This window comes from Ranitomeya variabilis, chromosome 8 (genome assembly GCF_051348905.1).
Source record: "Ranitomeya variabilis isolate aRanVar5 chromosome 8, aRanVar5.hap1, whole genome shotgun sequence".
Taxonomy (NCBI): Eukaryota; Metazoa; Chordata; class Amphibia; order Anura; family Dendrobatidae; genus Ranitomeya; species Ranitomeya variabilis.
In genome coordinates, this window is record NC_135239.1 from 189066028 (window position 1) to 189091448 (window position 25421).

The 25421-nt window shown below is 42.9% G+C and overlaps 1 protein-coding gene across 2 annotated transcripts in view; it reads right to left on the reverse strand.

Moving 5' to 3' along the window:
• The window catches only part of ARHGEF3 (Rho guanine nucleotide exchange factor 3), a 324746-nt gene that overhangs the window by 185051 nt on the left and 114274 nt on the right, over window positions 1-25421 (reverse strand). Inside the window, exon 1 of one of the 2 annotated variants that reach the window (XM_077278521.1) lies at window positions 12388-12508. The exons of the other annotated variant lie outside the window; for it this stretch is intronic. Within the exon in view, the coding sequence (XP_077134636.1) occupies window positions 12388-12420 (33 nt within the window). The 5' untranslated portion in view covers window positions 12421-12508. Of the gene's footprint in view, window positions 1-12387; window positions 12509-25421 lie in introns of those variants that run through there. 2 annotated transcript variants of the gene reach the window in all.

Below are 25421 nucleotides of genomic sequence, written 5' to 3' on the forward strand. Positions count from 1 at the left end.
ACAATTTCAAGGGTGCCAACACTTTTGGCCATGACTGTATGTAAATAGTATTTTTTTCCTAGCCTTTAAAGGGGCACTCCACCTCAATCTTTGCATATATTTTGGCCATTATAGTCTATAGGGATGCAGGAATATATGCTAGTACATTTCCTTGCACCCCATCATCAGTACATCACAAACATGTTGTGAATTGATCCTACCATATGCTATTTTTGCTACTATTTCCATGTAAGCACTGAAAAAAAGCTTCATGATATATCACATATTTGTGGATAATTTTGGGAGGCAGAAAATGTTCTAATACAGCAGTGCTGCCCCCTAATGGCAGCAATGTTCTGAAATAATTTGAAGTGTACTATTATTTTGAAAAATTACTTCTAAAACTTTATTATTAGATCATGGTGATGTTATATATTATCGCTCCCCTTTCTCCTCTCAGTCTGAGAATTGTAGAACTCGTTTATGTTTTTATGTTTAAACGATTTAAGTGGTGGAAACTTTTATCTATGCCAAAGAAATCCCCCTCCCTCCTAAAGCAGAGTAAAGTCATTACTGGCTCTATAAGTCTACAAGTCATGTCTGAAGTTTTATTGGGTAGTGGGCCTGGAACGTTACACACTGGAAAATACAAGTTGGACGTATTAATAGAAGTAATTACATTTTAGAAGAAAAAAAAAATAGATTTATTGTTTTCTCAGGCAGGAAGCCCTGTAATGGTGGGGAAATAGGAAGAAACTCATCTGAGCTCAGCTGTCATGAGATGAATAAATAATATTGGTTGTGAAACATAGGTGCAACAAATGCCCACGGCTACTGTGCTGTACATTTTATAGGGGATTTCTGGTTTAATTAAAGGGTTTGTACTAAGTTTCTAAGTTAGGCACTGATCAGTGAAGGTCTGACCACTGGGGCCCCCACTGATCATGAGAACAGAAATTATGAGAGCCCCACCTGAATGGAGCAGAGATCAAGCGTGCACATTTCTGCTCCATTCATTCTCTATTGTTCACACTAAGTTTTTATCACGAGTTTTCGGAGGAGAAACTCAAAAAATCTTGGTTATTGATTGGAGAGTTTCTGCTCCAAAAACTCCTTGAAAACTCAGTGTGAACACACCCTTAGATAACACAGCTCTCCGGCGCTTCAATAGAGAATGTATGGAGCGGAAATGTGAATGCTTCATCTCTTCATTCAGATGGGCTCTGTAAAGGCCCATTCCGAGGATCATTGGGGGTCTCAAACACCTAAAATAAAATCAGTGTCAGCACAACCTAAGTCTGTCCATAGACAGAGAATGGAGGAGATGTGTGCATGCTCAACTGTCAAGGGCTCAATAGGTGATGTGGATCCTCTAAGCCCAAAGTCTTGGTGGGCACACGGGAGTCGGTGCAACAGATGGGTGAAGCACGCAAGGGACAGATAACAGACCGAAGACTGTTAGCAGAGGTACCGGAAGCCACAGCTATACAAGTAGCTTAGGTACTGGAAGATGCAGGCAGACAGGAGACGTCCTGAAGGTTGTAGACAGGTTGTAGAGGTACAGAAGGCTGCAAGAAGAAAAGTGAAGGACTGGAAACCGCAGGCGGTCAGGAGACGTCCTGGAGACTGTAGACAGGTTGTAGAGGTACTGAAGGCATCATGCAGACAGGCAACTGAGGCACTTGAAGCCACAGGCAGCCAGGAGACTTCCCGGAGACCGCATACAGATTGCAGAGGTAATGGAAGCCACTGGCAGACTAGAGACGTCCAGGAAGCCACAGACAGCAGCAGAGGTACTGGAAGCTGCAGGTGGACAGTAAATGTCCTGGAAGCCACAGGCCGACACGTAGAAGAGGTTCTGGAAGACTGGGAACAAGTAGCAGACGTCCTGGAGACTGCAGACAGGTAGCAGTGCACTGATTAACTAAAAATATTAATACCAAGACACAGGTGTGTGTCTTACTATATCTTCTATAAGCCTAGGTACATGAACACTTGGAAGCACACTGGGCTACTTGCAAAGCCCGACATGAAGCAAAAGAAAGTTTAGTTGACTTGGGTATAGGGAGCACAGCCCAGAGCCGGGACAGATGTGTAACATTAACCTCCACTCCATTCAGACTGGGCTCATCAGAACTCAAGATTGATGGGGGTCCAAGTGTACAGACACCCACAATTTAGTAAGGTATTCCCTATTCTTAGGTACAGTACATATCACATTCGTGTGTTGTGGTCAGAGTACGGAACACAATGCACGGACTGGCCGGGGATCTCCTGACCCGTATGTGATAGCCTCATATATGTCTATGAGGCTGTTGACTTAGTGCCGATCTGTGCGTCATGCACCGTGGCACAGATGTGTGAATGAAACATTGATCGTAAGTCGTACAACTTTACCATACGCTTTATATTTCCAATTATACTCACACCTGTTTTTATTGAATGGATACATTTCTACATTATTGTTTATATCCAAAAGTAAAATAATAATAAACAAATTGTCCCAATCATATTCAGAGCTCTACCTTGTAATGTACAGTATATCAATGTCAGTGGGTCACAATCAGGTTTCAGGCATCTGGATGTAAAAAAAATAAATAAATAACATGTTTCCATTCACAGACAGCAAGCAGGAAGAATTAATCCCCAAAAAGTTGTACAACTTTTCATTATATAATGAAAAAGTAATAGCAATTTAATAATAACCATTTATTTAATTTGTGATTATTTATGCAAAGCCAATAGTCTCCTTTAATATTTTGACATGTGCGTAGTTGTGTGCCAACTCTCCCCTGATGGCAGATGTCTCGGAAAAAAAGGGTGAAACATGAAGAGACTCAGATCCTTCATTCTCACTGCAGATAAGACACGGTCCCTGATAGCAGGTTTCTGTAATAATTATAGGGGATAACTCAGGAGACTCTTTGCGTGGAACAAGACAACTACAGGACACAGTTTTATAAGTGGTAAAGTCTATATTATCACACAGTGATTCAAACAGGTGCAGAGAGAAACTCAAATCCACAACACTTGGTGCAAATATCAAATGCAGCTCAGCAGTCTATAGGAAACTTCAGAGGAAAATGCAATCACGCAGAAAGTCTATGAAGCACAGTTATTCTTGAGGATACTTGACACGAGTAAATCCTTGTTTTAGTCCAAACACAGATAGATATGCTTATAGGGCAGTTCAAATCATATCTTAGCTCAAAAAGGGAGGCCTGGTTAATAGTCTCAGGTTTTTGCAGAGCAGAAACAGCTTACATGTCCAGCAAATGCGGATGGAAGTAAACACGAGCAGCAGATGAAGGAGGATTACTGGAAACTGGTGCATACAGCAGGAACTCAGAGCAGAGTAGCAGGATCACCACACAGGTTCACAGGAGCAGGTATATAGCCAGGGAGTAATCAGAGGTCAGGAGCTGGATCCAAGGCAGAATACTCTAGCACAGACTGAAGGCTGGGGTGGAGTTTTATAGCAGGAAGACACAGTGCACATGAGACCAAAGACGCCATCTTGGAAAAGGGCAGTAATGCACAAAAGGTAAAAAATGTTCAGAGTCCTGACAGTTTCTCTGTTTGCGCCATTGAGAACACATGCACACACAGGCAAGTCAAGCAAACAAAGGTCAGGGGGAGCCAGGAAGAAATGTCCGATGACTATTAACAGTGTATAGAGTAACAACACCAACATTCACCAACAACCGAATTTGTAAGTATATTGGCAGCCATCTCACACTGCAGAATGGTGGTCAGGGAATACAACATCTCCAGGTACTGGACCACCATTTCTCAGAGCTACTGTAGATCTGAAGCCTATGTCACTCCAGCTCTATTCTCCATCCAGTGCCATATCTTCCTGCTTAACTGACAGCTCCTTAGTCTGAAGTCTCACAGCATAGAGGCTGTTAATCAAGCAAGAGGAGGCAGTGCTGGGTGGGCAATTATTATTTTTTTTATGCTTTCTTATATAGGGCCATCATATTCCGCAGCGCTTTACAGACATCATCATCACTGTCCCCATTGGTTCTCACAATCTACAATCCTATTTAGTATGTAAAAAAAAAAAAAACGAGAGAAAACACGAACTACTTCCAGATGTTGTCTTTGGTGGGATTTTGATCTGTTAATCCAGCGCTGCAAGGCTCCCTTGCTGACCACTGAGCCACCGTGATCTGGAGTGACGGAGCCTACAGATGTGTCACAGCAAATTCAAAAGCTGATTTCTCTGGAATGGAGGAACGGACTGGCCATGTAAAGGTATTGCTAAACTTGTCTTTCAAAAAGATACACGTGCATATAAATAGTTTAAATGGGTATTCCCATCTCCAAGATCCTATCCCAATATGTAGTAGGTGTAATAATAATAATATTAGCAAGTGCCTCCAATTAGAAATGTAGTATAGTTCTTTTGATTCGCTATGTCTCTTTCCTCATATGCAGTCATTGCATGACCTTAGGTATCCATGGTTACGACCACGGATATAGTGACAGCTAGATGCTTGCGATCATAACCATGGATACCTAAGGTCCTGCAATGCCTGCACATGAGGAAAGAGACATAGTGAATCAGAAAAACTATACTACATTTGTAATTGGAGGTATTTGCTAATATCATTATTAGGGTCTTGCAGATGGAAATACCCCATTAAGGGGTGAAATCCTGCTGACAGATTAAATATAAAGAGTTTTTCACATCTCATAAAGTGATGGTGCATCTCTAGGTTATGCCATTCCTTTATTATTAGTGGGTGTCCAACCTTTGCATAGAGTCTTGTCCCTGCCTCCCAACTCTCCCCTCAAAGCAAATGTAGCAGAAAACGAGAATCGTCAAGAGCCCGGTTGTGCATTATCAACAGGAATGATCATCACATATTATTATTTATTTATATAGCACCATTAATTCCATGGTGCTGTACATGTGAAAAGGGGTTACATACAGGGTTATAGATATCGTTAACAGTAAACAAATTTACAATGACAGACCCTGTCCTTGCGGACTTACATTCTTCGGGATAACGGGAAAGAGACAGGATGACGGGGTGCTGAGGCACTGGTGGTGGTGAGGCGGCAGCTCTGGTGGTGATGAGGCGGCAGCTCGGGTGGTTGATGAGGTGGCAGCTCGGGTGGTTGGTGAGGCTGCAGCTCTGGCAGTGGCGACGCGGCAGCTCGGGTGGTTGATGGGGTGGCAGCTCGGGTGGTTGGTGAGGTGGCAGCTCGGGTGGTTGGTGAAGCGGCAGCCCGGGTGGTTGGTGAGGCGGCAGAATGGTTATTGCAGGCTGTAGGCTTTCCTGAAGAGATGGGTTTTCAGGTTCCGTCTGAAGGATTCGAGGGTGGTGGATAATTGGACGTGTTGAGGTGTGGAATTCCAGAGGATATTCGGAAGAAATCTTGGAGGCAGTTGTGTGAGGAACGAATAAGTGTGGAGGAGAGTAGGAGGTCTTGGGATTACGTGAGGGAAGATAGTGGGAGATTAGTTCAGAAATACAGAGAGGGGATAGGTTGTGGATATCTTTGTAGATCAGTGTTAGTAGTTTGAACTGGATTCGTTGGGGAATTGGGAGCCAGTGGAGGGATTTGCAGAGGGGAGAAGCAGGGGAGTAGCGAGGAGAGAGGAGGATTAGCCGAGCAGCAGAGTTGAAGACAGACTGGAGAGGTGCAAGGGAGTTAGCGGGGAGGCCACAGAGGAGGGTGTTGCAGTAATCGAGGCGGGAGATAATAAGGGCATGCACAAGAGTTTTAGTAGTTTGTAGGCTGAGGAAGGGACGGATTCTGGCAATATTTTTGAGTTGGAGGCGACAGGAGGTGGTAAGTGTTTGGACGTGCGGTTGGAAGGACAGGGCAGAGTCGAGAGTTACCCCGAGGCAGCGGATTTCAGGTGCGGGAGAGAGCGTGATGCCGTTTACCATAATAGATAGATCAGGTAGGAAGGATACGCGAGATGGGGGAAAGATGATGAGTTCGTTTTTGTCTACATTGAGTTTTAGGAAGCGAAAGTTGAAGAAGGAGGATATGGCTGACAGTCACTCCGGGATTCTGGACAGCAGAGAGGCGACATCTGAGACAGAGAGGTAGATCTGAGTGTCGTCCGCATATAGGTGGTACTGGAAGCCATAGGACTTTATGAGTTGTCCTAGGCCAAGGGTATAGATGGAAAAAGGTAGGGGCCCTAGGACAGAGCCTTGAGGGACTCCAACAGAGAGAGGGCGTGGTGAGGAGGTAGTGTGGGAGTGGGAAACGCTAAATGTGCGGTCGGAAAGGTATGAGGCAATCCAGGACAGGGCAAGGCCTTTGATGCCGAGGGAAGAAAGAATCTGTAGCAGTAGGCAGTGGTCGACTGTGTCGAAAGCAGACGACAGGTCGAGAAGGAGGAGGATCGAGAACTGTCTGTTATCTTTGGCTGTGAGTAAGTCATTAGTAATTTTGGGAAGAGCAGGTTCGGTGGAGTGGTGGGGGCGTAAACCAGATTGGAGGCTGTCAAGGAGAGAGTTAGATGAGAGGTGGGAGGAAAGTTGACCATGGACATGCTGCGCAAGGAGATTGGAAGCAAATGGGAGCAGTGATATGGGGCGATAGCTGGGCATAGCAGTTGGGTCAAGGTTAGCTTTTTTGAGGATGGGTGTGATGGTGGCATGTTTGAAGGCAGAGGGGAAAATACCAGAAGATAGCGATAGGTTGAAGAGATGGGTTAGGGCTGGAATGAGCATGTTAGTGAGGTTGGGGAACAGGTGAGAATGGATGGGGTCAAGTGCACAGGTGGTGAGGTGTGATTTGGAAAGGAGACGATTAAGTTCTCCTTCAGTGATGTTGGAGAGCCAAGTTATTGGGGAAGGGCAGAGCTCTGGTATATGGAGTGGTTGGGGTGCCTTGTTTGGTCGATCTTGTTTTTGAAGTAGGTGGCTGTGATGGTGTGATATGCTATGTGGGTATCATTTTTGTGTATATTTATATTTTACTTATTTTCATGGTGTTCTCTTGTAGGATGAGTTGTTATTTGCCATCTGATATTCTCCCCACAGGTCTATATTGTTATCTCTCCACAGGGTCAGTGATTAATGTTGTTTGCTAATATGCTAATGACATGTTGACCTAGCTTGTTAAAACAATGAGCCCCTGAGACCTTCCCCCTCCTGACCTGTGAATAAGGAGAGGGACTTGTAAACATCAGGGAGGTGAGACACAGATCAGATCCCGTATGGAACCATGATGTGAAGAGCATATCAGAGAGAGAGAGAAAGAAGGGAATATGGACTGTTATCCTCTCTGCTGGATTGTTGGACTTTTATTCTGTAACTGAACTGCATTCTTGTTCTGGAATATTTTATCCTTTGTGTGGTGTATCGTATATGGACCTTTCGTACTTTTGCCTAAATAAAGGTATTGGGATTGTTCACTCTTTGCTGGCTCTGTTGATTGTGTGGTACAAGAGAAGGAACCTGTGACAGTGACAAAGTCCTCAGAAGAGATGAGGGGAGTTGGAGGTGGCAGTGGCGGGCGGAGGAGAGAGTTAAATGTGTTGAACAGTTGTTTTGGGTTGTAGGATAGTGAAGATACAAGGTTAGTGAATTAGGTCTATTTAGCAGAAGTGAAGGCTAGTTTGAAGGCAAATGTAGCTTGTTTGAAAGCATTGAAGTCGTCTGGCAGGCGTGTTATTTTCCAACGCCGCTCTGCGACACTGGATGCTTGTCGGAGTTTTTTATGAGGTTGTTATGCCAGGGTTGCCTATTGAATTGTCGCACTTTGCCATGCATGAGGGACAACTGAGTCTCTGGCTGACGTGAGAGTGGAATTATAGAAAGCGGTGGCGCTGTCCGTGTCGTGGAGTGAAGATATGGAGGACAAGGGTACGAGAGAGTATGAGAGTCTGTGAATCTCTAGGTGTGCAAGGTTTCAGAGAGGATGTGGTAGTGGCTGGACATGGGGGGCGGGTGAGGAGGACAAGGATCACAATAGAGAAGCTTTGGAAACTGGGTCAAAATATATCACATGGTGTTCTGCCAAAAATGTCATCAATTTTAACGCAATTGTGCACGAAAGTGGTGCAACTGCGCTACAATGTTGGGGAGTTTTGCAAAAACCATCTTTCAATACATAGAAAATATAACTAATAAAGTTCCGTGCTCCAAAATCTATAAGTAAAAAAATGACAAACCCTGACCTATATAACACAGAAATTGCAAAGCAAACATGCGTAAAAATTAATGTTATCTGCCTCACCTGGATATCTGATGCCGGCAGGAAATATCAGACAGATCCCTAACCCTTTGCACAAGTTTAGTGTCCCTTTAAATAACCGTACTACTGAGATATAATCATTCAGTGCAACTTAATAACGTTCCACGCGACAAAGGAAAGGTTGATGTGGTCACGTATTCAAGGGCAGAGATAAGACCTTCAAATTACTATCCTATCTGACACATTTAAGTTGCAAAACCACAGCTGACTACCCAGCAACTAATCCGAAAAGCCAAGATAATATTTCCTCAATGAAAAGAGAACAATTTCAAAGAAACATCACGAGTGTGAAATCGGGGGAGTACGCAGCTGAAGTTTATGGTAAACCGCACATCAAAGTCCTAATTTAGGGTAAGTACAGTATGTCCAGAGGACAATGGGGGTCTCTGATGTGTTCCTTCAATGTCCTGTCAACGCCAAAGAACGTTTGTCGTAGGAGCGGAAACGCGTTGGCTTTAGACCTCAACTTTGTTACAATGGTGGTCCGAAGTTCAATCCTTGACACTGACACTAATGGAGAACAGACCAGCAGGCAAAGAAGGGCATATCCAGCTACACAAAGTCATGTCCACACAGGAAGATGAAGGTGACGTTGTCCTGCGTGATTGTTTGAAGCAAGGTCAAGGCAAGTCTACAATATCATGCAACACTTGGAGCAGGAGTGGAAGGGAGTAATTACTTATTGCTGAAAGGTTTGTCTTAAAAAGCAAAACTGGATGCAACAAATGTGGTCTATAAGATAAGAACAAATTCCAAGTCAGAGGTTCCCACCATGGCCGCATCCTGGTGGGGATTGAAAGGAAATTTGGGGGTCTATGTGTGCTGCTTTCACCCGACACGGTTAAAGTAGGGACCGTAATGTCCTCACCTATTGTGGGTTTCCTGACCCCAACTCAACAGCCTCAGGGGTAAGCTAAGATTGGGAAACCTGTGTCCAGAAATCGTGACTCCTTTTCAGACCCTTGGAATAGTGAAATTGGACTGTCCTTGGGAGTAACTACCATAGAGTACATGGATATGGCCACTGGCAGCTGTCTCATGCAACAGAACGGTGGTCAGAGAAAACCCAATCTCGAGGTACTGGACCACCATTTAAATGGCATGTCCACAAATGCCAAACTAAAAAAATACCCTTTAATAAATCAGGATGCAGAAAACTCCTTACTGTAAGTGCACACAACGTCTTTTTCAAGAGGAAGACACTTCAGGAAATGCAAGCGTTATTTTTTCCCTTCCCCTGAAGAGTCTTTTTTTAGCATTTGTTTTTTGTTGCATGAGCTCTTTTTCACTATTTTAGACAGCCGACAGTTTTTCTTAGTGTTTTTCGGCATTTCCAGACAGCTTTGTTTTAACTTCAAAAATGTTGGCAAAACACTGAAAAAGATGCCCGAGTGTGTCTACTGCTTTCTCATTGACTGCTATTATAAAGTACACAACATCTTCAGAGGGGAAAACGAAGAAAGATCATTTCACCCGACAAACAAGCAGTTTACTCTTTCGTTGGGTAATCGGCAGCCTATTTCGCATGCAGATCTTTTTACTGCACCATTATTGTGAAGGAGAATACCTATAAGCGCTCAGCCATGATAATCATGCAGTGTAAATGGACCTTTAGCTATGTTAGCATCCTGGGACATGACCAGCCCTTTATCAGTCATGTTCTAAAAGAAATAACTGAAATTACACTATTAATCCATCTGAACGAGAGAATCATTTTGTGGTAATTAGTCATCGTATTTTGCAGATGGATGATAAAAGGTGGCCACACAATGTATGACCAGACGACCAATGTGTATGAGCATCTTGTCTTTTTGACAGTATATGATGGGGTTAAAAAGAAACATGCATGTTGGATTCAATATGGTTGATCCTTTGTTTTTTACAGAGAATAAGCCACTGCCAAAGGCTCCTGACAGTAGCTTATTCCTCTCTCAGATTGAGAATCAGTGCACGCTCAGTAAAGTTGCTGCAAACCAATTTGCAGGACCCAGTCCATCGGCTGTGTCGATAATGAAAACTCTTTCTTGCAACATTATAGTTGCAACAAGATGCACATGTGACATTGTGCCAAAAAGAAGAGCCGCCAAAGCTGCGAGTTAGGAGGCGGTTCTCATGGCTTCATCTGGTGGCCACACATTACTGGCGTGGCCAATGGACTGGGTCCTGAAAAAGGATTCACAATAGCTTTAATGCTCAGTTGAGCCAAGCCAAGCATGCTTGTGTCTGAGTCTGGGAGGAGAGGAGGTTGGACAGCCGGCAATCATTCTGTATCGAGCAATCTGCCCACTCACCAACAATCACTGAGTGTACAATCTACTCAAGGGGCCTACAAGAGACGACAGAGAGGTCCATGTATATCAGACCGCTGCTTTCTAATATATAAACGCCTGGAAGGCCAAGCCTTATCATGGATTGAGTCACACATTGCCAAGTGATTGTGGTCATTACTAAAGAAAGTCCAATTTTTTAATGGACGTCCAATATTTTTTCAACTCTACTATAACTAGGACTGAAGGTGCCCAACAACATTACACTTTAGTTGCTGAAAACAGACGATTTCAAACAAAAACGATTGTTGATGAAGTTCATAGCAGATCATGAAATTAATTCAGCTCTGTTTCATTCTTTTTGCTTTATAGTTAAAATCTTTTGTTCAATTAAAATCATCCACAAAAGCTATATGTTATATAGAATATTCTTTGGAAGATCCCTCGTTGGTTGCCCAGTGAATGCGCATGGCCTAAGTCAACAACTGTAACGCCCAAGATGGATTAAAATGTGAATGATAGCTCACTCAATGACTGTTCAACCATCAAACCACTTTGATCTAATGTAAATGGCCACTTTAACCCTTGATGAAAACAAAACATGGCCATGAATGGGAAAAAAAGAATAAAGTAATAGCAAGCAGAGGCAGAGAAAATGAGACTAATAAATTCTAGAGGACTAAATCTATATTTCTTGTTATGTGTGGAGAGTTATAAGTGGGTACAAATTGAAAGATATTGTTTGTTGCTTTCTTCGGAATGTGCATCGGATATAATCGACTTAAAGTAAAAAATAAAAGTAATTGCAAGCAGAGTCAGAGAAAATGAGACCAATACATTCTAGAAGGCTCATCTATATTTCTTGCTAAGTGTAGAGCGTTATAAGCAGGTAGAAATGGAAAAATATTGTTTGTTGGTCGCATCAGGGTGCGTATCAGATACGATAGTCTTAAAAAAAATAAAGTAATAGCAAGCAGAGTCAGAGCAAATGAGACCAATACATTCTAGAGGGTTAATCTATATTTCTTGTTAAGTGTAGAGCATTATAGACAGTGAGAAATGGAAACATATTTTTTGTTGGTCTGGTTGGGTACGTATCAGATATGATAGTCTTAAAAAAAAAAAATAAAGTAATAGCAAGCAGAGTCAGGGAAGATGAGACCAATACATAACAGAGGGCTAAATCTATATTTCGTTTTACGTGTGGAGAGTTATAAGCAAAGACAAATAGAAAAATATTGTTGGTTGTTCTTGGGGTGCACATCGGATACTATAGTCTTCCACAACATCACTAATCGAACAGATCTCTATCATATTACATCATGTCAGGACAAGACCTAAAATATGACGACAGACTGAACAGAAGTCAAGTTGGCCTCCCATGATGACTTTTAGTACTTTTCCAAACTTGGTTACCCGATACACAGAAATAATATGCAAAATCTAGGCCCGTGCACATCCTTCTTATATTGAGTTCCAAACATTGGTTAAAAAAAATAAATAAATAACATAAATATATATCATATTAATATATACCATGCTTCAAAAATGCATTTGCCCCATAGTTGTATATACCAAAAGTTCTAAACGACCCCTTTAATGCCCATTCCTCCAAGAGGCAGAGGCAATCTCCTATCTCATCCAGTACATACATACATTTACATGCCAATGTTAGAATTACATAACATAATAAAAGGAATCAAACGTATTAAAAAAAAAACTTTAACAATTAAGAAAAGATTATCTTAAGGATGGAAAGAATAAAAATTAAAGATTCGGTAAACGAGGATCTTTCTAAATCAATTTTGAATGCCGCAGATTATTTTTTTGTAAAATTGATTGAAAAAGTAAGTATCTAATAATTTAGGTGACTTCTAACGTAAGTGACAGATAAGGGTGGACTCACCTGATGATGCACAAAACAGCAGCACCACACCATGAGGCTGCATGAGATGGAATTCCCACCAGATATTTAATCAGCTCCGTATGTGAGTGCAGAGGACGAGTATCAGGACGCTGCAAAGTTTGCAATACTGCTTCATGATTTCCTTCCAGCTGCTTTGGTAACCCCTCCCAGTGAATAGCCTAAAGTGCAAGGCAGGAAGCGACTATCTGTTGCTATCAGAGAATATATCATTTACCCCTACGTGTGGTTTGTAGAAAGCATTCATTGGGGAAGACGCATTACACTTCATAGGACTAGGACCGATAGGACCGATAGTGATATTTTATGCCCAGAGCTGTCATGCCTCAATCTCCAGGACTGTGGTTTGTGTCTGAGATCAGAGGATCCATCATCAGTGTCTACTACATCTGGGGCTGGATGATACCTTTAGATGCTCAGAGGTGGTGGGCTCAGATATATGTGCAAGCACGCCTTTCAGATAGATAACGGAAACGGCTAGAAGACCACAACCAACGACCCAACGTCTACAGCCAGTCTCAACGGGGTTGTAAGCAAGTAACATGAGGACTGGTATAATCAAACTCTGGACAACATGAACGCCTTCTTAAAGAGTAATCGTGATTGTCTTTTTTTTTCATCGATCAATAGTACACGTGAAAACAAGAAAGTTTGTAAAATATTTTATCAGAGAAATCTGCTTCTCATTCATTCTCAAAATTCTCAGTTCACACATAAAATCTGTAATCAGTGAATACAGACTGTCTCATCAATGAGATACAAGATGTCAGTTGGTGCTTATGAAGTTCCATGGAGAACTTGCCTGTGCCTCCGGCTCCTCCTCCTCCGTAGCATATGAAAAGCACCAACAGTCATCTCCTATCTCAGTAATGGGAAAGTTTGACTTCACTGAATACAGATTTTACCCATGAATTGAGAATGAATGATCAGTCCAAGAGAAAGAAGCAGATTTCTCTGATAACATATATTACAAAGTTTATCATTTTCATATGAACTATTGATTTATGAAATAAAAATTGAAAAGACGGTGACTCTTTAACTGACCTTACTAGAAAATATACAAATGGCAAGTTCACAGTCAGCACAATTCAGGATACACAGTCTGACAAAATCGCTGCTAATAATAGGAAACATAGCGAATCAGAAGAACTATGCTACATTTCTAATTTCCTTGCTAATATTATTATTATTATTATTATTACACCAACATATTGGGATTGGATCTTGGAGATGGGAATACTCCTTAATTCTTCAAGAACAAAAGGAACAACAGTCCAAAATTGTACATGCCGGATCTTTATCTCCCCCAATATCATTTATTCGGGGACAGTCGGCTTGTGCCCCCATACACATTAGACTGTCGGGGGACTTTTGGTTTATGACGTTTGGGCAGTACGTAGCTAAACAAGTCTGGGTGGCCAATCACCAGAAAGGATGCATCTATGATGCTGAGGTTGCTGATCTACAGGCTAAACTTGCATCGATACTGGTTAATGAGTGGACTACGTCGGCCCTTCAGGTCCTTTTCTTCCCTATGATAGGTTCTTTTTAATACAGGACATGAGGCACGCCCTGGCACTATTCTATAATTTGTTAAGGAATCTAAGATCGACCCTATGCCTGGCATTACATTACCTGGGAACTGTTGAGAGCAATATACTGGCTGCAGGGGTTTATTCACTAGTTACATTTAAACGATGTGACAAAGTCACTGGCAAAGTATTGGAAGGGAGGTATGTTTCACTAAGGGTGTTAGCTTCAGTGATAGCAACCTAGGAAAAGTTCCAGCACACCAAGTGCTGAAAGGGGTTAATCAGCCATGTTTAGTGCTAGGTTTATTGAACAGCTGTAGAGTGGGAGGAACCCAGAGGATACAAACCACGGCTTCTAGAGCATGGGTGGGTGGGCCTGGAGGTGCAAGCTCTGGAACCGTGGTTTCATGTTAAGGAAAATTGAACCTTTTGTTGCTTGTTCCTGAAGTGGACGATTTCCAGTAGAAACAAGGACTGTGCCATACGTTATGTTTTTATTTTCCTGTTAGGCCAGGAAGCTGGATTTATTTTGGTAACGTTGCACTGGTTTATGCAGTACTTTTAATAAACCAGTGGAAGATTTAAAGAGACAGTGTTCCTGTGTCTATCTCTAGGTGCAGCCAAGTGAGCCGATCTACCACAAAGAGTATTCCATAAATGATGAGTCATCATCTATCCCCTGGACTAGTGAAAACTGCCTGCTTAATCAGTATCCAACCACTTAGACCCTCATTGTTTGCCACATTTCGGAACCGGCCTCCCCAGTATGAATGAAGGGGTGCTCACACATGCGAGCTGCCACTACAATCAAAGTCTGTGGAATGTATGAACATAGCTGAGTCCATAGCCCAGCTATGTTCAGCAGGTCCACAAATATATAGATCAACACAATGATCCCCAGTTATGGAAATTAGTAAGGTCACAAGCAGTGAGACCCCCACTGATATGGAAATTATCACCTATCCTATGTTTCCATCACTCCCACAGCTTCTGAGTAGAGGAACAGTGGACATGGGGACTCAGGACCTAGTGATCGATGGGGTCATGATTGTACATTAATCACCTACTCCATGGTGAGGACCTCTATTAAGCAGAAATGCAGACTGTCTCGACTTGGCCAGTTATTATACATGTAATTATCATGGTTCTAAAATTCACATTAAATGCCGTAAATGTGTTACAATAAATGATCTGAGACATGATTAATTTTTGGCTTTCTAATCTGTCGGTGAATTTTGGCCAAGTTGTCCAGACAAAATCAGACCTAAGGTTGGCAATGTCTGTGCTCGAAGACTAAAATAACCTATCGCTGCCTGTTGCAGTCAGAGCAAGAAGTCTGAAGAACGGATAAGTGGTTATGGGCGACAGCTCCAACTATTGCCTGCACTAGTATTATATACAAGTTCCTATATGTTTACAGCTAAGGAGACTTCCTCAGACTTCCTATCACTTCCTATATCACACAAACCCTGGCAAATGTCTACAGGGAAGGGAAGTTATGCTTTGATTGGAAGGGAGCGTAGTTCCCCTCTTCTATGTAAGCTAAATAGCTCATACCAGCCAAACCAGAGACCATTCTGTAGACAGTGCTGTTTCAGGGTTCTTGCTCCTCATTAGCACAGTGCATGGTATGGTTTGGCTGAATGAGATGCCTTAACCGCAGCTCAGGAGGGGATATATTAACTCTCATTGATCAGACCCTACTGTGAGCTACATTGCATATTCTTGTTCTAATGGAATATCACCTTGAAAATAAGTCTAATACTGATCAGGGACAAGAACAAAGTAACAGTACCGTGTACAGATGAGTCTTTCCATTCATTCCATGTGGGGCTGCGGAGCTTTGCACTTGACTTTTTCTGGCAGCCCCACAGAGAATGAATGGAGCTGCGGTCGGTCGTCCAACATACTGCTTCATTTTGTAAAGGAGATAAAAATTCTTCATCAGGGATAAAAATTCTCCATTCTGCCGATCGGTGCAGTCAAATCCCCAACGATCAGTAAGTTATTACCATTTCTGCGGAGAAATTATAACCTGTTTTCACCTGGCAAACCCTTTATATATTCCATACTGAATCGAGTCTCTTCAATGTGTACCCCTTTAACCAAAAAATACATTTATGGCAAAGACACTTTATAGTACACAGTCTCATTTTTAAAGACTTTTATATACAAGCTGTGATCTAAGGCTGGCCGTACACATTAGATGGCTGTCAGTCGAACGATGCTTTGGCCGATCGTTTGGCAGTCAGCCATCTCGGCTGACACATACAACAATAATCAAGCAATCCATTACTGATCACTTAATCCCTTAAGAGGGAAATGATCAGGATTGATTGCTTCTTTGCATGATCATTCAGTTGATTATGGCTCCATGTAAGGCCCTTAAAAAATTATTGTCAAGATAGTAATTATCGCATAGCCTATAACTTGCTGATTTCTGGTTGTCTGATCTTTTGGACCACGAGCAATCCCAAGAACTTGGCTTTGGAACCTGGAAACAGAGCTCTACAGGATGGAGGTGCACAAGCTATACCTTGCTTCATTCACTGTCTATAGGACTGACAGAAATAGTGGAGCACTGTAGTTGGTTCTCTCCGGCAGTCGCATGGACTATGGATGGAGGGGAGGTTGAGCATACAACTTCTGTGCCATCCAAAACGAAGGTCTGCAGGGTCCAGGGCCCCGTTAGCAGAATCGCTCGAGGTTCTACGGATACAGTATAACTTACTATCTTGGGAATGACCATTTAAAAAAAAGTATCTCCAAAACAAACCCTTTAAAGGTACCTCTACACATCAGACTATCATTGGCAGGACCCACCGACAATGACAGTCTATTTGTATAAGGGTCCCTGACTCAGTTTTGGACTTCTGATCCTTTTGTTTTTTAAGAGATAAGCCGCCACTGGACATGTCTAACAGTGGCTCTGTCATACAGAACACAAGAGAACTCAGCTGCCAGTCAAACGCTTGGCAGAACCATCTCTCAGCTGAGAGCTAATTATTGTGTATGGGGGGCTTAACCCAGAGAATAGAGTGTTGTAAGCAAGGTTGTGGAGTCGGTAAGCCAGACCTCCAACTCCTCAATGTCCCTGAGTCACGAATCCACAGCGATGGTCACTACTGAGCATGTACATAAAGTGCAGCACAGATTCATCTCCACTACGACTCCACAGCACTGATCACTACTGAGCATGTACATAAAGTGCAGCACAGATTCATCTCCACTATAACTCCACAGCACTGCCTCACTACTGAGCATGTGCATAAAGTGCAGCACAGATTCATCTCCACTATGACTCCACAGCACTGCCTCACTACTGAGCATGTACATAAAGTGCAGAACAGATTCATCTCAACTCCGACTCCGCAATACTGGTCACTAATGAGCATGTGCATAAAGTGCAGCACAGATTCATCTCCACTACAATTGCACAGCACTGGTCACTACTGAGCATGTACATAAAGTGCAGCACAGATTCATCTCCACTATGACTCCACAGCACTGTCTCACTACTGAGCATGTACATAAAGTGCAGCACAGATTCATCTCCACTATGAATCCACAGCACAGGTCACTACTGAGCATGTACATAAAGTGCAGCACAGATTCATCTCCACTATGACTCCACAGCACTGCCTCACTACTGAGCATGTACATAAAGTGCAGCACAGATTCATATCCACTATGACTCCACAGCACTGGTCACTACTGAGCATGTACATAAAGTGCAGCACAGATTCATTTCAACTCCGACTCCACAGCACTGGTCACTACTGAACATGTACATAAAGTGCAGCACAGATTCATCTCAACTCCGACTCCACAGCACTGGTCACTACTGAGCATGTACATAAAGTGCAGCACAGATTCATCTCAACTCTGACTCCACAGCACTGGTCACTACTGAGCATGTACATAAAGTGCAGCACAGATTCATCTCCACTATGACTCCACATCATTGATCACTACTGAGCATGTACATAAAGTGCAGCACAGATTCAGCTCACCTAAAATCCGACATCCTTAGATCAGGAACAGAACAGACATTTATAGGACATTTCATAACTTTCCCAAATTCTTATGCAAACATTTACAGCACATCCTGCACTGAACTAATGAACCCAATTTATTATATATTTTAGAAGTCGGTCCATTTTATGCCGTTTCCGGCTCCACCAAAATGGACACAGATTCCTAATCCATAGCCCTGATTGTAAGTGCGATACAATTAGCGTTAAAAGGGGTGCCCACCGAATCCAGCACAAATTTCAGCTGGATGTTCTTCCAAAGACACACATTCAGCTTAAATGCATTGTGGCGCAGAAAACCGACAAGTCTCTGCACCACAATACATTCGGCTGGCCAATCAGAGGCCATGCAAGTTACGTTGGCGCATGGCAATGATGTCATATGCTGCCCGTCGCTTGAACACTAAAGTCAGAAGAGGAAAGTGAGAATTGTTTGGGGGATTTTTATGCCTTAAAGAACACCAGCAGAATGGGGAACTTATATACCAGGATGAGGTACATATATACCAGGATGAGGTACACATATACCAGGATGGGGGACATATATACCAGGATGGTGACATATATACAAGGATGAGGTACATATATACCAGGATGAGGTACACATATACCAGGATGGGGGATATACACTCACTGGCCACTTTATTAGGTACACCTGTCCAACTTCTTGTTAACACTTAATTTCTAATCTGCCAATCACATGGCGGCAACTCAGTGCATTTAGGCATGTAGACATGGTCAAGACAATCTCCTGCAGTTCAAACCGAGCATCAGTATGGGGAAGAAAGGTGATTTGAGTGCCTTTGAACGTGGCATGGTTGTTGGTGCCAGAAGGGCTGGTCTGAGTATTTCAGAAACTGCTGATCTACTGGGATTTTCATGCACAACCATCTCTAGGGTTTACAGAGAATGGTCCGAAAAAGAAAAAAAATCCAGTGAGCGGCAGTTCTGTGGGCGGAAATGCCTTGTTGATGCCAGAGGTCAGAGGAGAATGGGCAGACTGGTTCGAGCTGATAGAAAGGCAACAGTGACTCAAATCGCCACCCGTTACAACCAAGGTAGGCCTAAGAGCATCTCTGAACGCACAGTGCGTCGAACTTTGAGGCAGATGGGCTACAGCAGCAGAAGACCACACCGGGTACCACTCCTTTCAGCTAAGAACAGGAAACTGAGGCTACAATTTGTACAAGCTCATCGAAATTGGACAGTAGAAGATTGGAAAAACGTTGCTTGGTCTGATGAGTCTCGATTTCTGCTGCAACATTCGGATGGTAGGGTCAGAATTTGGCGTAAACAACATGAAAGCATGGATCCATCCTGCCTTGTATGGAGCATCTTTGGGATGTGCAGCCGACAAATCTGCGGCAACTGTGTGATGCCATCATGTCAATATGGACCAAAATCTCTGAGGAATGCTTCCAGCACCTTGTTGAATCTATGCCACGAAGAATTGAGGCAGTTCTGAAGGTAAAAGGGGGTCCAACCGGTTACTAGCATGGTGTACCTAATAAAGTGGCCGGTGAGTGTATATACCAGGATGGGGGACATATATACCAGTATGGTGACAGATATACAAGGATGAGGTACATATATACCAGGATGAGGTACACATATACCAGGATGGGGGACACATATACCAGGATGAGGGATATATATACCAGGATGGGGGACATATATACCAGGATGGGGGACATATATACCAGGATGGTGACATATGGTATATACAAGGATGAGGTACATATATACCAGGATGAGGTACACATATACCAGGATGGGGGACACATATACCAGGATGAGGGATATATATACCAGGATGGGGGACATATATACCAGGATGGGGGGACATATATACCAGGATGGTGACATACGGTATATACAAGGATGAGGTACATATATACCAGGATGAGGTACACATATACCAGGATGGGGGACACATATACCAGGATGGGGGACATATATACCAGGATGGGGGGAACATATATCCCAGGATGGGGGACATATATGACAAGGAGATGGATATATAGACTAGGTTGGGTTACATCTTGTAGATTGCGAGCCTTCCCGGGCAGGGTCCTCTCTCCTCCTGTACTAGTCATGACTTGTATTGTTTAAGATTACTGTACTTGCTTTTTATTATGTATACCCCTTTTCACATGTAAAGTGCCATGGAATAAATGGCGCTATAATAATAAATAATATAATATATCAGTATGGGGGACATAAACCAATATGGACCGAGGATGGGGGACAATGGCTCGGGATGGGGAACATTACTACATAATTGAGGAGGGAGGCAACACGTATGTCCCTATAGGGTTTAGAACGCTACAAGGGTCCATACATGTGATCAACATGCAAGGGGGAGGGCTAGGTCCAAATTTTGCACAGGGGCCCATGGGACCATAGTTACGCCACTGGTCACGCAGTATGGAAAAACTTTTTTAAGGCATAATTAATTATGGAAACACCAAAATATTGGGTAGTAGACACTTGACCCTCAAGTCATTCCCGGCAGAGATACTGCCGCATTAACGGCCGTGATGAGACATTTGTATGGACATGAAAGACACAATATCAGGAACACGGGAGCTGTACATGCTTCGGAAACGTGGACATCACAAAGCTTGGCAGGTTGCCCTGTCTGTAGTCAGCTGCAAATGGCATAAAAGACTGTTTCCTATGACACAAAATATATGAAAACAATGAAAAATGTTGATGGAGGGTATACTGCCCTGGAACGGGTTGTCCATTCAGGAAATAAGGATTTTGCAGGATGAACGAAGGCAGCCACCTGGCTCCATATCACAGGCTCCAAAAAATCGGTTTACTCAGCGAATTATATAATATTAACAAGCAGTAAATTGGTGAGTGGCTGTACATAAAAATGATATACGATGTTTATCACTGTCTACATCTTCAAAGTCTGCGTTATGTCAGTGGCCGCGAACATGAGACCATTTCCGAACATTACAGGACTCTGATGAGAGTGAGAAGCAGATCACACAAGTAACAAACTCCTGATGCAATGTTTATGGATTGTGCGCAATCAAAGGTACAAGTTGCGAAGCCCACCCGTCTTGTGTAACGATGCCCTGATTTTACAAGACTGTAACAATTTGGAAGTAAGTCTCTTTTTGATCTCCTCCGTTGCACCATCAATCCATATTGGACGTGATAGACGACGATCCTGCCAGGACCTTTCAGTGATTTTGGGTTGAAGACAGAAAACTTTTAGACAAAAGTTAAACTTTTGCTATTTGTGCTAGAAAATTGTGGAGCAATTTAAGGGAAACTAATAGCTTTTGGCAAAAACTCTCAAGTTTAATGAAGTGAAGTCTGTGATAATTTCACCTTCCATTAGCACCTTATTTGGTCTCGTATTTCTATTGTAGACGCAGTCTGCCATAAAGCCTCCAAGTAGCCAATTTATGAATGAATATGACCCAATATGGCCACGGTGGTACTGGAGCCTTCACTTAGTGTATGGATTGAGTTTAATGTATAAGAAGAGGAAATGTAATGATTATTTCACATACAAGTGAGTGGGAGAGAGCGTGCAGTTCCATTTATGGCCACTACACAACGTACGGCGCTGTGTTGCCCCTTCAATCAGCTGATCGGTGGTGGAGGCTGGCAGTCAGGCTGCCACCGATCGGATACTGATGATCTATCCTAAGAATAGGTCATGAATATTAAAATTCTAGAAAACAGTTTTAAAGGGGTGGTCAATTTTAATGCAATTTACCAATAGCAGCTCCGGATGTCAAGACTGTTACTGGGCAGAATACCATTGCTCCGTCTCACCGTTGAGTGGTTGCTTTCGGGTCCTGTAGATGACATCCAAGTTACAGTAATGGGAGAGGATCTGCAGTACCGTAGAGCGGCCACTAAACAGTGTGAAGAACTTGTGATTGGTGGGTGTGCTGGGTGTTGATCCCCCACCAATCTGATATCGATGACCAATCCAAAGGATAGGTCATCCATATTGGTGTAGTGAAAAAGAATCCCTTTTATTAGAAGAATCCTTCCCTAAATAAACTGATAAATGAGTGTCTGAATCAGTACCTCTCAGCAAGTGTTAAAATTCCCTGCAGTGCCCCCAGAGGTAAAAAGAAGCATTACACAATTTGCATTGAAACCAATATGGTGCAATGTACTTTGTAGTCAGTCTCAATTCTGTCTTATAAAAGAAAGTCCTGAAAGGAGACCTACTAACGCATAATACCTTGAGGCCAAGTTTACACGACCGTATATTCGGTCTGAGTGCTGTCACTAAAAAAACAGACCAATGTTATCCAAAGGGGCTGTTCAGATTACTTATTTTTCACATGGACCGAATCCGTGCATGAAAAAAAAAAAATCACAGCGTGCTCTAGGCTCTTCTGTAGTTCAGATGAGACTCACCTCTCTATGAGTGCGCAAAAAAAAATTTTGTGCATCCGATTTTTGCATATAGATTGCAATTCTTTATATAGGAAACTGCATTTGTTTTTGTAAATTTTAATAACTGCTGATGGAAAAAAAATGGATGAAACATGGATGACAGTAAAGGTGAAAAATTGTTTTTTTTCTGGATGAAAAACAGGCAACATTTTTAACACGCTGGTGTGAATCTGGTCTAATGGTGTGATCACACCGAGCTGTTTTTTTTGCTGACTTTTCAAAGCATCAACTCGCCAATATATAGAAGTGGTTTTGCGGGAGTTTCTGCAACAAAAACTCAGCAAAAAAAAATCTCAGTGTGAACACACCCAAACTATGCATTTAAGGGCTTATGCAGACGACGGTATTTTTGGTCCAAGTGAGATTTGGCTAAACATCAGATCATACACGAACCAATGTTAGTCTATGGGGTTGTGTATATGTCCCATTTTTTCCTCGGACTGAGTCTGTCCAAGGAAAAGATTGCAGCTTACCCGAGTTGGATGCAATATTTGGATCGCACTCGGCCATGCAGGTCAATGAGTCCATGGAAAACATTGGACTGCACTCTGATGGCATCTGAGTGCAGTCAAATTTTCATGGACTGACAGAATGCACAAAATGGAGACATTTTGTTTTCCATCGTTTCCTTACACTATGATCAAACTCTGATCAGAGTGTAAAGTGCATAATCGTCCTGATTCTCCTGGATGACAGAATTTCGATGGTCTGACCCAAGCCTAAAGGAGCAATTTTTCATTATACCAATCTTAAGTATAATGCACCTTTTTAGCAGAGAAAAACTGAAGTCACGATTAAACCTCGCACACATATCACACCCGATGTGTTAAAATAATCACCTACGCAGAAGTGGATGCACTTATATTGTTCACAGGGTTGGAGTAAAAATAAAAAAGAGGAAAGTGTCCTGCGTCTCTTTTTCCTGGAAACTCTTTAAGATTTCCGTACACATGTATATCCTGGAATCAGAAGACAAAGCTTCTCACAGTATACACCGATCTGAAAACACGAAGGGGGCCACAAAGCTTCTCTGATAGTCAAGAATCTCACACTGTAAATGTAGTTATTCTGAACTTAGCAAGAAGCCGACTAATAAAAGTCCTACTCAAAATAGTACAGTATACGGACAGGTTGCCAACTGGATACATATTTCTCATGAGAACTGTGTACAAGAAACGGGTTTAAATAGTAAAACAGCATATTTTCCATTTTAAAAGGAAAAAAAATACCGCTATCTGTTATCCTAGAATCTTTAAATAGTGAATTGTGGTTATTTATACCACAACTAATGTTATGCACAGGACGATTACCATAAGCTAGAGCCGGAGGGAAAAACTGAGCAGAGACATCATTTACTTCCCTAGCTACCAGACAGACGGCTAATGGCGAGATCACTTTGTATCTTACGTGACATGTAGTTCTGCAGGCGATTTATCAATGTGAACGTACGTCGGGGTGTCAGGGTGACAGATATATTGGGATGAAAGTGAAAAGTCAGTTCTCGGAGTGGATGTGTTGAAAATAAAAATGGAAATAATATTGATTGGAGTGATTGCATGGTTAGACGGTGGCTTCAGAAGTATGTGATGGTAAATAGCTAAAATTAGTGGACCAAGGTAGGACAACCATGGGCGCTCAAGACTCGATGATGTGTATGTTGGGGTGAAGGATAGCTTGTCTTGTCCGATTCAACCTAAGACCAACTATAGCACAAATTACGAGTGCTTGGTCCGACGTCAAGATCACGTGAGCATCAGAACTAGACCAAGGAGTAGCGGATCATGGTGGCCTAGTCTGATGACTCATGACTTCTTTGATAGCATGGGTATGTAGGGATCCAGAGAGCTCCACAGTAATCCCTAATGGCAGTGGATTCTTTCAGCAGGATACTGCTCTCACGACATTGAAAAAAATGGTTTATGCAACGTGACTAAGGGTACTGTCACACAGTGCAATTTTGATCGCTACGACGGCACGATTCGTGACGTTCTAGCGATATCGTTACGATCTCGCAGTGTCTGACACGCAGCAGCGATCAGGGATCCTGCTGAGAATCGTACGTCGTAGCAGATCGTATGGAACTTTATTTCGTCGCTTGATCACCCGCTGACATCGCTGGATCGTTGTGTGTGACAGCGATCCAGCGATGCGTTCGCTGGTAACCAGGGTAAACATCGGGTAACTAAGCGCAGGGCCGCGCTTAGTAACCCGATGTTTACCGTGGTTACCAGCGTAAATGTAAAAAAAAAAAAACCGTACATGCTCACCATCTGATGTCCGTCCGGTCCCTTGCCGTCCGCTTCCCGCTCTGACTGTCTGCCGGCCGGAAAGTGAGAGCACAGCACAGCAGTGACGTCACCGCTGCGCTCTGCTCTCACTGTACGGCCGGATCTGTCAGAGCAGGAAGCGGACGGCAAGGGACCGGACGGACATCAGATGGTGAGCATGTACGGTTTGTTTTTTTTTACTTTTACGCTGGTAACCACGGTAAACATTGGGTTACTAAGCGCGGCCCTGCGCTTAGTTACCCGATGTTTACCCTGGTTACCCGGGGACTTCGGCATCGCTCCAGCGCCGTGATTGCAACGTGTGACCGCAGTCTACGACGCTGGAGCGATAATCATACGATCGCTGCGACGTCACGGATCGTGCCGTCGTAGCGATCAAAATTGCACTGTGTGACGGTACCCTAAGAGTTCAAGCTCATGACTTAGCCTCGAAATGCTCCAAGTCTCAATCTAAACGATCATCTATGGGGTTTTCTGGAAAGAGAAATCCAACCTACCCAATATTAGGCTTTTAATGTTATGGCTGATCGTTCTACTTATCTATCTGCATCTATCAAAAATAAAACGATGAAGGAGCACAAGTTTTCCAGTCAATTAAAAGGGATAAAGTACATGAGGAGCTCCCAGTGTAGCAGCGTGGCCAAAAGGTGAAGGTGAGTCGGAGGGTTGGTCGCTCACCTGATCAGGTTGTGGCACAACTACGTAAAGAGTAATATACA